Raw genomic sequence first — 12,422 nt, forward strand, 5'->3', positions numbered from 1 at the left:
TGCTGTATTCAAGTGATGAAACAGTCAGCAGAACTATGTCAGTGTTTCATTTTTGCCAAACTGTAAGAACTAATTAGTTCTAGAGGTTGTGCACAAGCAGATCACAGACTAGATGGTGATCCACCTGTGCTGGCAAATGGCAATAGTACTGGCTGGAGTAGCTGGTCCTTCACAATTCTGTGAGACTGTCAAGACCAGAGTCTGTGTTCCCTGGCTGTTAGACACTAGCTTCCAACAGCTGCTCCATAAAGGTTCTCTAAATATTTAGACTCTGACACCACAGATATAATCATGGAAATTAGAAACTGGATTAAAGTCATTTCTGTAAGTCATTCTTCAGAGGCTGAGAAGAAATAATACTTCTTATGACATTGAATGATCTCTTCTGAATACTGTAGCGACTGTATATATGTAAAGAAGACAATTACAAAAAGAAATCTTCGACTTTTACTGCAGATTCCTCAGTTCATTGCCAATTCTGTTTTGGTGCTATGGTTACGTTACAAAGCCAAAGCTTTGTAACTTCCATGTGTGTACATCATAAAAGTGGTTGACAGGGCAACTTCATCACTCTAACATTTCAGAAAAGGAAGTTATCAGATGTCCCTATGGAAGCAGAAGAAGACTATACTAAGTTTAACAGCAGTAATCTGAAAAACAAAAAGGTAAGCAAGCCTTGCGCTCGCGCATGTTTTGTTAAAGCGTAGCTTAAAACTCAGTATTAGCACTCTCCCTTTTTCTCTCCTCCAAAACACATTAAAGGAAAAAAGAAAAAAAAAGCCAAATGGCAGATGTTTGCAGCTGTATCATCTTCAACTTTCAGGTGTAATTTGACGTTAATGGTCTTTGTGTTCCATTCTGAACTCTTCTAAACTGTTATTGTTTGACTGTATTTTATTGGTGAACATTCCAGTGAAACTCTCAGACTTTGACACGTGTTGAGATGCTCAGCTGATATTTGCAAAGCTTCTTGAGATCAATACATGATAAATCTTGTGGCATAGTGATTGCAACTGTTATATTTCGGTTATTTGAAAAAGAGGCAAAGATGGCAGCATGCTTAAATTTCAAGGGTTGTAAAGACAAGCTGTATTTTTTCATAGAAATATTGCTTGTGCACTTATTTATGTCAATTTAGTGCAGTTAAATCAACACTGAGCTTGCTATCCTCCAGCTCCAACACAAGTTTGGAGGCCAATTCAAATCTAAGTCCAGTGTTGCTTGCCACTATACTATTCCTAGGAGAGCAACATAGATGTGAAAAATAGATTGTCTGTGTTTGCCAAGCTTGTGAGGCTTGCACTGGTTTATTTCTTGTAGTATTGAAAGAAAATGAATCCTTCTGCAGTCCATGGGGAGCTGAAAAGGCCCTCTGTGCTGGTCTTGTGACCTTGAGGCTAAGGCTGACTACTCTTCATCCTTTTGCAAAGAAAAGCAGCTAGTGACAGATAAATCCCTTCCTCTCCTAGCACCCCTTCAATTTTTTTCATATTTAGGGCTCACACTATCTTTGAAGTGAGAGGATTGATCCTTAAATGGAGATGTTAACTGGTGTAAAATCTACATGTTCTCCTCTGTCCCTGTTATCTACCCATTGGTTTTGAAGTGAGCATAAAGATAGACTGAGAAGAGGTAATTCCTTTTAATGCTAGATATGATTCACACTTAAAATAATGAAGAGCACTGATGAGAGATTCTGGGAAAGAAATATAACTCTTGGATTCCATATAGTGTAGCATTCTTTTTCTTTTTTAAGCAGTATTTATGTTTGTACAGTAACACAATCATACTGTAGTTTCATATCTCCATCTTGTCCATAACCTTCTAGCTGATCCCAAGTAGTGTAATTATGAAGCCCTGCAGTCTGAGAAATATCATAAAGAAAGGTCAGTGCAAAGTTTTCTTAGTAGGGAAAACACCTAGAGTTTTAAGAAGTAACATTTTAAAATGTAAGAAAGAAAAGAAGTCAGCTCTGTCTTAAAAAAAAAAAAAAAAAAGTGCCTCATAAAATGTGGTTTAGGTGTAAAAGTCTGGGATGTTGTCCCAGTGGCCTCAAAGTGCTTTGCAAATGTTGGTTACCTTCTTCATTCTCAGTTCTTCCATTTCTTTTCTCTTTATTTCACTGCACATAAAGAATTTGATAATAAATCAGTGTGAATTATTCATCATCAGTAATGCAAGGCTGTAATTCAGCCTGCTGACAGCATAATCATGAGATTGAGTCAGAGGGTACAGTATGCATCTGTTATATTGCATGCATTATTCCTCTTAATGTACACTCAGGGATTATCCAAAAGTAAACGTTTGAGTTGGGATATCATTCTGTAGAAAGGAAAGATGTTTCGCCTCCTTTTCCTTGTAATTGATTCTCTGTCTTTGTCTGAGCTTAAGCAATTTATGACAAGTATTTTTCTGATTGAATAATCTCCAATTTGTTTTGTACGTTTTTTTCCCTACAATTTGAAGCCTGCATAACATTATCTTTACTGCTGTATACTAAAAAAGTAGTTCAACTTTTTACTTGATTTGTGCATTTAGGATTTGTACCTTGTACTACCTTCCTACGGACATGCTTTTTAACCTGTTCTAATTTCACTCACAGACAAACATCAAGATGTCTGCAGCTCAGAAGGCTCTGGCCAAAGTTGATAAGAGTGGAATGAAATCCATTTCTTCTTTTTTTAGCTCCAAACCTAAAGCATCAAAATGAACACTTGTTCTTGAAGAAGTTTTATATAGTGGTTACTTTTACATTAAGCTATCTCTTGGGTTTTTTTGTTACTAGTGTATTTGAGACATGTCTGTGTCTGTGGTGGAGTGTGATGAAGGTATCTGCGGGACTGCTCTTCTCTCAGTACTGTGGAGAAATTCCAGCCTGGAATTAGCATGTACCATACATTGCAGCCATATTAATTCATATTCTAGAGCAACCTCAGTCAGAATCACCACAGAGCTTTTTCCATTGCACTCCATTATGGCCTGGAGACGTGCCCTTTCCTGTGATGAGTGTTAAAGGAGAGGTTTTTTGTTCATTAGGAACATTCCTTTTTGAAACACTCTGGAGATTTTTACTTGGTGTAACACCCGAATAGGGTGGCATAATCAGATTTCTATGTTGATGAGAATCTAAGTGCTCAAGTAAGCATCGCCATTAGTGCCAATTTATCAAGGCAAAGGAATATTGGGATTTTAGTTTTGAATGTGCTGGAAACAATTGTGATAACTTTCAACATCCATGTAATGCAATAAAGTGCTTTATGTAACAGTTTGTGTTTATTGTATTTGCTGTATTTTCAAGGGTTGGGTTATGCTTCAAGATATTTCTTGTGGGCTTTTGGTATTTTTCTGTGTGTAAATTGTAATCCTAAAAGAATTACAACATCGCTTTCAGCGTAAATGATAAATCTCTTAACATGTAGTAATACAGAATTACTTTATGTTTAGTTCCAAGGTGTATAGGTCCTTGTGAAAATAATTAGGGAAGGATTGATTTAAAGACAAAAGTGTGCAGTTAAAAAAAGCTTTTGTGATGTAGGATGCATAATTCAAAATGTGGAATATCTTATCTAAGATTTAGCTTTACAAAGATGTGCACAAAGTTGAACTATTATGTTGAGCATACAACTCACTCTTGGATGTATTCTTTCCTCATTAGGAGGTATTCTTGTATTATACAGAGGGGCATAGCTACCTACTATGTTGCAACCTTCACGATTCACAGAATGAAAAAAAGACGAAGTCACTGGGATCATTTGTATAGAGATTGCCAGTCTTGCAGAGCACTGAGGCTTGGTTTCCTCCAGCAGTTCATGGGCTGCGCCATTCCTGTGGTTGAGTTACAATGCTTTAGAAGAGGAAGACATTCTTAAAATACATCATTCTTAGCTACTTCAGCTCAGTAGAGACTCTACTTGAATCCCTTCATAATAGGGACTTTTAGAGAAAGTGTGAGTTTCTTCATTATTAGTAACTGCCATTTTCCCACTTCAGACCTACTTGCCTTTTACAACCCTTGTGGTGTCTGTTAGGTTAAAGAGCTCTGTGGTGTTCTTTTCCAAACAGAAGTGAATGTAAAACTTTGCTGTGCATTGTATGCTATTTTGTGTGTTGTTTTGTAGTTTGTTGGCATCTGTGTGCCTTTCAAAACAGTGTTTTTTCAAAGTTCTGTCTGTAAATGGACAAATCTGTGGAATTATCTCTGATTGCAAAGATACTTATTTCATCAGTGTGAGTGCCTTCTCAATGAAGCTGGACTGAATGAGGAACAAGTGTAGAGTTAACAGTCCCAGAATGGTAGACGTTATGTGGAAGCGTAGAGGAATTCCTGTTATACCATGCTGCCTTGCTCTTCAGGTGTCTTTAGCAGAATTTCAGCAGCCCTGTCTAGTAGAGTTTCCTATTTTGACATTAACTGTTAGATAAGTTTAAAAAATAATAGTAGGTGTCAGTGTGATAATTTTTGATGTGCACTATTGTGGGAATTGCCATCTAGCTTTTTTTCTACCTTTCTTCTCTGGACTAGAAGCGAAAACAAACCCTGTAGCAGACGTGTTTGTTTATCCAAAGGGTTTTCTTACTATGAATTGGAAAGAACAAGCACTCGGTAAGCCCAGAATGAGCAACTGCAGTTGTGACCTGGAAGGGTTTGGTTTTGAAAAGCATTCAACTTAGCCCAGCAGTTTCTTTTGAGAATAAAAGATGCCTTCCAAATTGGTATCGGTAGAAAAAGGGATGCAGCAGTGATGAAACATTTGAAGAACACTAGTCAAAGTGCAGGATAATGTAATGAAAAAAGAACAAGTGGACACTAACTGTCATGTTTAAGGTGAAGTTTTGTGCAGTAAGCAACATCTTGGGGAGTGTTTTGTTAAATGAGAGGAAAGAAATTGGGCATCTCTTAATAGAAAGCCAATTCGGAGCATTGGAAAATTTTGAGGAAGGAAGCAAGCATGGGATGGACATTTCCATGGAAAAACATGAATAGGAGAAATTTACAGAAGAAACAAGCTGTGAAATGGGGCAGATAGATGACAGTATTTCTTATTCTGGATATATAAATCTGGTGCTTTCAGGTTTTTTTTTTTAAATAATTTTGGAATTGCATTAAATTGTTCACTGACTGAAAAATTTGAGAACGTTTCTTCTAAGAAAAAAACCCTATTTCTCTTGTCAGACTTTAGGATAGAAGGGCGGTCCTGATACAGATGGAAGGCTTTTGTGAGCTTCTGATCTGGGCTTTTTTTTTCTTTCTCTAGTCATGACTTTCACAATCTGTGCACATAAGAATCTGTGCACATAAGAACTAGTCTAGAGTTCTGTACGCGCATGTACTGTGCTTTAGTTTGTCACATCTCAACTTCAGCTGACTGCTATACTGTAACTTACAACAGCTGTAATTTTATTAGTGACTGTGTCTTTGAGCAGAAATTTGTGCATGACAGAAGAACACAAGCCATTTCCAAGAGCCATTACAGCTTTCATGTGAAAACAAAACTCTTTTCCCATTTGGAAAGAATGAAATACATTTAGTAACTTTGAAACTTCCTTAACATGTAGCTGTAAGAAATTATGAAGAACATGTAGTGCCAAATACATATAGCAATATTTCCTACCACAATGAGGATTTAAATATAGTTACTATGACTGGCCAGCAGTAGCACTAGGTCATTATGAAGTGTTGCTTTTGTATTTCTTGCTTGGTTAGCTTAGTTCAAGACAATATGCCAGCACCATTCAGAAATATGGTCTTACTGTATTTCTTTTTCAGAACTAGCATGCTGTTTCTACGCACTCGTGTAAATATCTGATGAGTTGTGATGCTTTTATTGTTGTTGGTTTTGGATTAAGCTGCTCTTGTAGGCCTACTCATTTTAAGACTTCACATTGCAAACAGACTGACATCAGTGGGCGTGGAAAACTTCATATGGAAATAAAGCACTGACTTGGGGATATATCAGAGTTGGGCTTGCGCATCATTTGAAGTCTTAAGTAATAAAATCAATTCTATTTGTAGAAGCGACAATTGATTTGATTTTTTTTCGGTGAAAATGATGGCACAGTTGGTAGAATTTGCATTCAGATCTGAAATTTAGAAGAGTTAGTGATTCTTTCAGGTGTTAATTGCATCTGACTTCATGGCTTTTAGAGAGAAAGTAAATGCACGGATGCTTATTTGAATAGATTAATGCTTATGCCTAGGGTTTTTTTCTTTTCTTTTTAGATGCCTGCACAAAAACATCCAAAGAAGAAATGAAAGGAGCGTAAGGAGACTTGCTAATATTATTTTAACTTGCCATAATCTCAAAGCAGCTTTTAAAGGCTTTTTTAACGCACTTTCTGAAAATAAATGCTTGAAGTTAGATGTGCCCTGTTCCAAGAAAAAGCAAATCTCAGCAGATTAACATTGTTAAATATGCGGTGTGTTAAACATACAGTGCTTCAGATTTTATAGCTTATCCACTATTGGTCTATCGGGTCCTTCCAGGAAAGCACTTACGAGCATGCCTAATGTTAAGCACATGAGCAGTGTTGTTCGTGTGGATAAGTGCTTTGCTGGACCAGCGCCTAAAGTCCTGTTAGGTGCTGAGCATCCTGATCTATATCCAGCAAAGCACTTATGTCTATGCTTATCTTGAAGTGGAAGAGCTGGTCTAACTAATATTTGTGCATTAGTGTTTGCCATAAAACCTCTCTTGCCACAGTGACTCACATGCTTAAAATTAAGCACCTGCCTGCGTATTTTGAAAGATCAGACCAGCAGCATCCTTAAGCAAGTCCTAAATAATTACTTGATTTTGTATGAATTTTCTCTTTTCTAGTTGTTTTTAACAGAGCAAATGATTTTAGTGGCCATAACTTCAAGTTTTAGAAGCTGCGTAGCAAAATGCTTTATTCAATTTTTGCATTTATTTTTCAAATTCCGCAAAATACTCTTTTGGACTAAAAGTCCAATTGTTCAGACTTAAAATCATCAACAATGAAAAATGTTAACTTTTTAAAGACATTTCAGATTTTTTCCATAAGAGTTATTTCACTGAATGTGATCTGAATGATTTTGTCCAACCCTGTTCTGGTATCCAGAAGAGGTTACCTAGCTCTGTCTATGTGAGCAGTCTGATTCTTGAGGTTCTAAGGCTTGAGCTAAGATATGAGTTCAGAGGGGCTAATGGAGAAGTTGTGCTTTTAACCTAAACATGATGAAATCAACATGTATATTTTATGTTGAGAACAAAACTGAAACCTATGTAGTCCTTTAGGTAAAAATGAAAAATAAGAGAGGGAGAGAGACCTGATTATATTATTGTTCTGAATGTATAAAATATATTTTCTGTGGAGTGAACTTCAACCAAAATGTCAACAAGAATTCACATAAAACATGGAGGAAATGGATGCTAATGACATCCCTAATGATATGCTAGATGCAGACTGACGTTTTTAACTTAAATAACTTTATCAAGATACCTTTGGTATCTAATTTTTTGTTACAGAACTTTTAAAGTAATGAGGGACAGGATTTTAAGCATCATGAATGTTTAAATGTTGTAACTATGAACCCAATTCACTGTGATACCTACAGCAAGTGACCAAAATGTTCTCTAAAGCTTGAATGTGTTTGAGGCGTTCTAGATCAGAAATTAAGAGATGCTTTGCATCCACAAATTCTGCCTAACTCCAGGTCAAACAAGAACATCCAGAAGAGTTTATTAGGACATTTCTGAAATCTTAAAGATGAAGAAGCATTGGCGTATTCAATTTTCTTTTGCATTTATGATCATCTTTGTTTCAGAATAGGAAAGAACTGAACTGTGAACCATTTAGAAATCAGGTTGAAAGGAAATGTAATCTGAATGCTCATTTTAGAAATTTGCACTGAATTCTTTGTTATCTTCATACTTGTCTAGTTCAGAAATGTTCACTGTCCCTTTTCAAGGATAAAAATATGTATTTTAACTTGGTTTTCTAGGCAGTAATGCACGAACATTATATGGGTCCAAGATAAAAATTTCTATTTTTCTAACTTGTATTCAGAAAGTGTTTGATGTAAAAATAAGGCTATATATTTCAGAAAATTGTTGTTGGATTTTTATTTCAGATTTTACTTTTAATTCATGTGCAAAAAAAAAAGAAATAAATACTCTTGGAATAATTTGTTGATTATTCATTAATGTCACAGGGAAATACGAAGAGAAATGCAGTTCCATCAGAATACAAGTTTCTGCAAGCTAGTCAGTAACTCTTAAACTGAGCTGAAGGAAAAAAAATGAATCCTGAAGTAGATACAAATCTAAAAGTTTGGTAAGACAGATTCAGTGATTTAGTTAAGTCAGTCCTTTACTGTACAGGTAGTGTAGTGAAAACCCATCTGCATGTATGTATAGTTGTTGGCCTAAGCACTTGGGCCATTTTGATTTTCACAAGTGTTTTTTTTGGGAGGGGGGAGGGTTGTGGGTTTTTTTTCCTTCTTGTTGGTTTTGCTGTTTATTATTTTTAGTTGCTTACTTGTTTGGGTTTTTTTTTCTCTGGTTGGTTTTGGGTTGGGTTGGGTTTTTTGTGTCTTTTTTTTTTTTTTTTTTTGGTGGTGGTGTTTTTGTTTCATAGAAGATATTCAATCAGGCACAAAGGAAAAGCAGTTCCTCAGTCAAAACATTATTCTGGTTTCACCAAGAATTGACGTGATGCTGTAGGGCTCTTAGTAGACCTGCTGCCATTTCATTTGCAAAATCCAGAGAACAAGGGACAAAGCAAACGTAGAGGGGTTTTTTTTTTTGTGCGTTGGTTGGGTTGGTTTGGGGTTTTTTTGTTTGTTTTTGCAATTAGATTGGTTTATTGGTATTAATGAGCATGAAAAGCTGTAAAGTTTCTACCCATCACTTGCCAGCAGTTATCTGTAGAAACAGAATTACCAGTGCTAAGGACAAAGCATTTATGGCAGCTTCTATTTAAATGTGAAATGGCGTTTACACTGCTATGCTTAATAAAGACAATTTGTGGAGTAATGCAAAGACTGAAGAATTGTCATAGCTCAAGTGTCTAAGCTTAGCTCTCTAGTACCTCCTGTGCCCAACTTACAGATCTTTTGGGGTCTGTCACATCACAAATGGCCATATTTTTTCCAAAGCTCCCATTTAAAATGCATTTGGTTGCAAAGCAAGCAATGTTATCACAACTAAAACAATGCCTCTGTGAGGTTCAGCATTTTTTTAAAAAGGAAAGCTGATAGAAAATTGAAAAGTTATGCATTAAAATTTGGCTTCTTGTTTTGGTTTATGTTCACTGAATGAGCATTCATTGTGTTCATCCTTTGCTTTTTTCACTCTGAGAGCTTGATTCTTTTTCCTGACATGCTAACTTGGTACAACCTCATACTTCCTTAACTTCAAGCCAACCAAGCAAACCGATTCAGAACAGGAGCCTGCATTTATGAAGACAGACAAAATCTAAGATTTCCCCAGCCCTGCAAATGATGCAGGGCTGGTCCTGGTGTGAATGGAACCACCAGCCACTTCCTTGAGTCTCACTCTTGAAGTCCCTCCCTTGTGTAGTTGACATTACTAGGCATTCTTCATAAACTGTCACATTTGATTTAGTAATAGCTGATAATCTTTCTAATCTTTAGCCAGTCCTACATCAGAGAAGCTAAGCAGAAAGTCTACTGAGATAGGTAACTAGTGATAAGATAGTGATCTTTGAAGGGGCCTGCCGAGGGTGGCCTACCAGAAAGCTGGGGAGCGACTTTTTAGAAGGGCATGTAGCGACAGGACATGGGGAAATGGCTTTAAATTAGAAGAGGGTAGATTTAGACTAGATATTAGGAAGAAATTCTTGACTGTGAGGGTGGTGAGACACTGGAACAGGTTGCCCAGAGAGGTTGTGGATGTCCCCTCCCTGGAAGCATTCGAGGCCAGGCTGGATGGGGCTTTGAGCAACCTGGTCTAGAGGGAGGTGTCCCTGCCTATAGCAGAGGGGTTGGAACTAGATGATCTTGAAGGTCCCTTCCAACCCAAACCATTCCATGATTCTATTCTATGAAGTAAGCCACTAAGGATGCATTTCACCTCATTTTAACCACCTGCAAGTTAAATCTCTGCAGTTTCTCCGTTATTAACAGGGAGCGTCCTGAAAAGGTGACTTTGTATTCCAGGAAGAAACATCCACTGGCACTATGGCTCTTTCTCATGTCCAGTAAGATGATCCTGGACAACTATGCGTGCTCGCACACAACATTTGCAAGTGGCTGTCCTCAGCATCTCTGTAGTATCTTCAAGATTGGGAGGAAGTCCTGTATTTGAGGAATTGAATGTAGCCTCCAGGCAGGACAGGATAGATCAAGCTCTGAAGATCCCTTCTGCTTTCCATTAAATATTGTGCCTAGGCATTCAGGAAGGCCAACTGTATCCTAGGGTACACTGAACACGGCACTGCCAGCCAGTCGAGGGAAGGGATTGTCTGCTCTATGCTGCACTGTAGTGACCTCATCTCCAGCACTGTGTGCAGTTTTGAGCACCACAGTGCAAAAAGGACATAGAACTATTAGAGAGTGTCCAAAGGAGGGCAACAGGGATGGTGAGGGTTCTGGAGAGGAAGACATGAGGAGTGGCTGAGGTGCCTTGGTTTGTTACCTCCTCCCTGCCTCACAGTTAACTGTTCTGTGATTGTAAGGGCAACATTTGTTAGTGCTCATCCACTCTTCAGTGACAAACATTCCCACCAGCCCACAAGAAAGCACTGAGAAATTGAACTAAGCTGTCTGCTTAACGTGCAAGCATAAAAGTAGGCAAGTTTATCCTGACACCCTTTTCCAGACATACGCTTGTGACTGATTTTAAGGAGTTTTAGCTCCTTAATTTCCAGTTATTGTTTCTCAGCTGTTAACTGCCCCCCACTCCTTTGGCTGCGATGCTGTGAGGTATTGGTGAGGCACATCCGCGCTTTCAGAGCGAATTAAAGCAGCAACCAGCAGCCAAGGGGTCGTAACTGCTTAAGCTGTTAAGGCTCAGCTGAAAGAGTATATCCGAGCATACCTTTCAGCTCTCTGTCCCTCAGCCTTCAATCTATAAGCTGTGAATTATGTCTCCCAGCCTCATCACAGTTATTTGTGACAGTTACTAGCTCACAGGATTACATTTAAATAAAAATATATTTAAAATTGAACCCCGTGAACTCAACCTGAACTTTTCCAAATTCCCATATGCCTACCACAAGGAAGAATACCTCCTTGGAGGATGGAGCTACACGGAGACACCAGTTTGTTCTGATTTCAGGAAAAGCAGTGTGGGATTAGCACTTGGTTCATGACTCCGTGGGAGGCTGACAGCAGTGTCTGGGCCCTGACCTGGGCTCCCAAACCTCGACAGAGGGAAGTTTCCCTCTAGATCCAGCTTAAGAGTTGTTAGGCTGGGCCCTAAGGAATAGAAGCTTTGTGGAGGATTTAGTACTGTCAATTGCTCCCGCAAGCAAATGACCCTAGAGCTTTTGTGCTGCTTTTGTACAATTTTGCCTTTGGTAAGCACAGATTGAAACTTCTGGACTTCCTGGAGTATTAAACCATAAGCCCAGCAAAAAACACGTTTGTAGGGTTGTAGTGGGATGACTGCTCCCAAGGTAACGTGCTGGATGGCAGGTTAACTTGGCTACTTGTGAGGTCTGCGAGCGTGTGCTCAAGGGCAGAAGTAGAAAGGGCAGAGGGGAGAGAGACGGAGCTTGGACAGCACAGGAGAGCAAAGACAACCGAGGTTCAGCACTTTTCCAGCCTCTCTTTTTGTCTGGAAGTTAAGCAGTAAATGCTCATCTTTAGTTGTACGACTGGGATGTGAAAAGCGCTAGGTAGCAGGCAGTCACGAGGAGAAAATGTTACTGGACCTTTTTAAGTGAAAACCACCATAGAAATGAGTTTACTTAGTAGCACTTATAAGGATCAGAGAGATGCTGGGTCCAGCGTTTTCCAGGCCTCAGAAGTTCTTTATAGAGGATGGTTTATTTTTACAGTGCATGAAAAGTTCTACTTGACTTGAAGACCACTGAGAGATATCTGTCTGGCGGACTTGCAGAGTAACTCCAAGCAATGGCATTCTCAGATGTCTTCATCCTTGTGTCCATGTGTTCTGCTCTGGATGTGTGGAAGCATTTTCAACTCTGCCAAAATTTAACCAGACAAATCCTATTGAACAGAATGGGAGTTGCGTAGCTAAATTCTGTCCTGGAGTTTGGAACTGCTGAGTTTAAGTAAGCAGCAGGTATTAACATGTTTATGGGTTGACAGAGAGTAAGCTGTTATCCTAACAGTGCATGTACTCCTGAGTGAAGGGGAAAGGCTTGGGACTGTGGTTGAGAGAAGAGCATCAGGCATCCCTTGCACTGATTTTAGTGAGGTTTTTGACAGTTTCCAATAGTATTCTTGTATCCAGACTGTGACATTATGGTCT

General features: G+C 38.5%; 1 protein-coding gene across 2 annotated transcripts in view; it reads left to right on the forward strand.

Annotated features, from left to right (window-relative positions):
- RNASEH2B (ribonuclease H2 subunit B) overlaps positions 1-3,265 on the forward strand; it is a 39,596-nt gene extending 36,331 nt beyond the window's left edge. For both annotated transcript variants that reach the window (XM_021376661.1, XM_021376669.1), the window contains 2 exons: positions 585-665; positions 2,603-3,265. In XM_021376661.1, coding sequence (XP_021232336.1) covers positions 585-665; positions 2,603-2,710 — 189 coding nt within the window. In that variant the 3' untranslated portion in view covers positions 2,711-3,265. The remainder of the gene's footprint in view (positions 1-584; positions 666-2,602) is intronic.

This window comes from Numida meleagris, chromosome 1, assembly GCF_002078875.1.
Source record: "Numida meleagris isolate 19003 breed g44 Domestic line chromosome 1, NumMel1.0, whole genome shotgun sequence".
NCBI lineage: Eukaryota > Metazoa > Chordata > Aves > Galliformes > Numididae > Numida > Numida meleagris.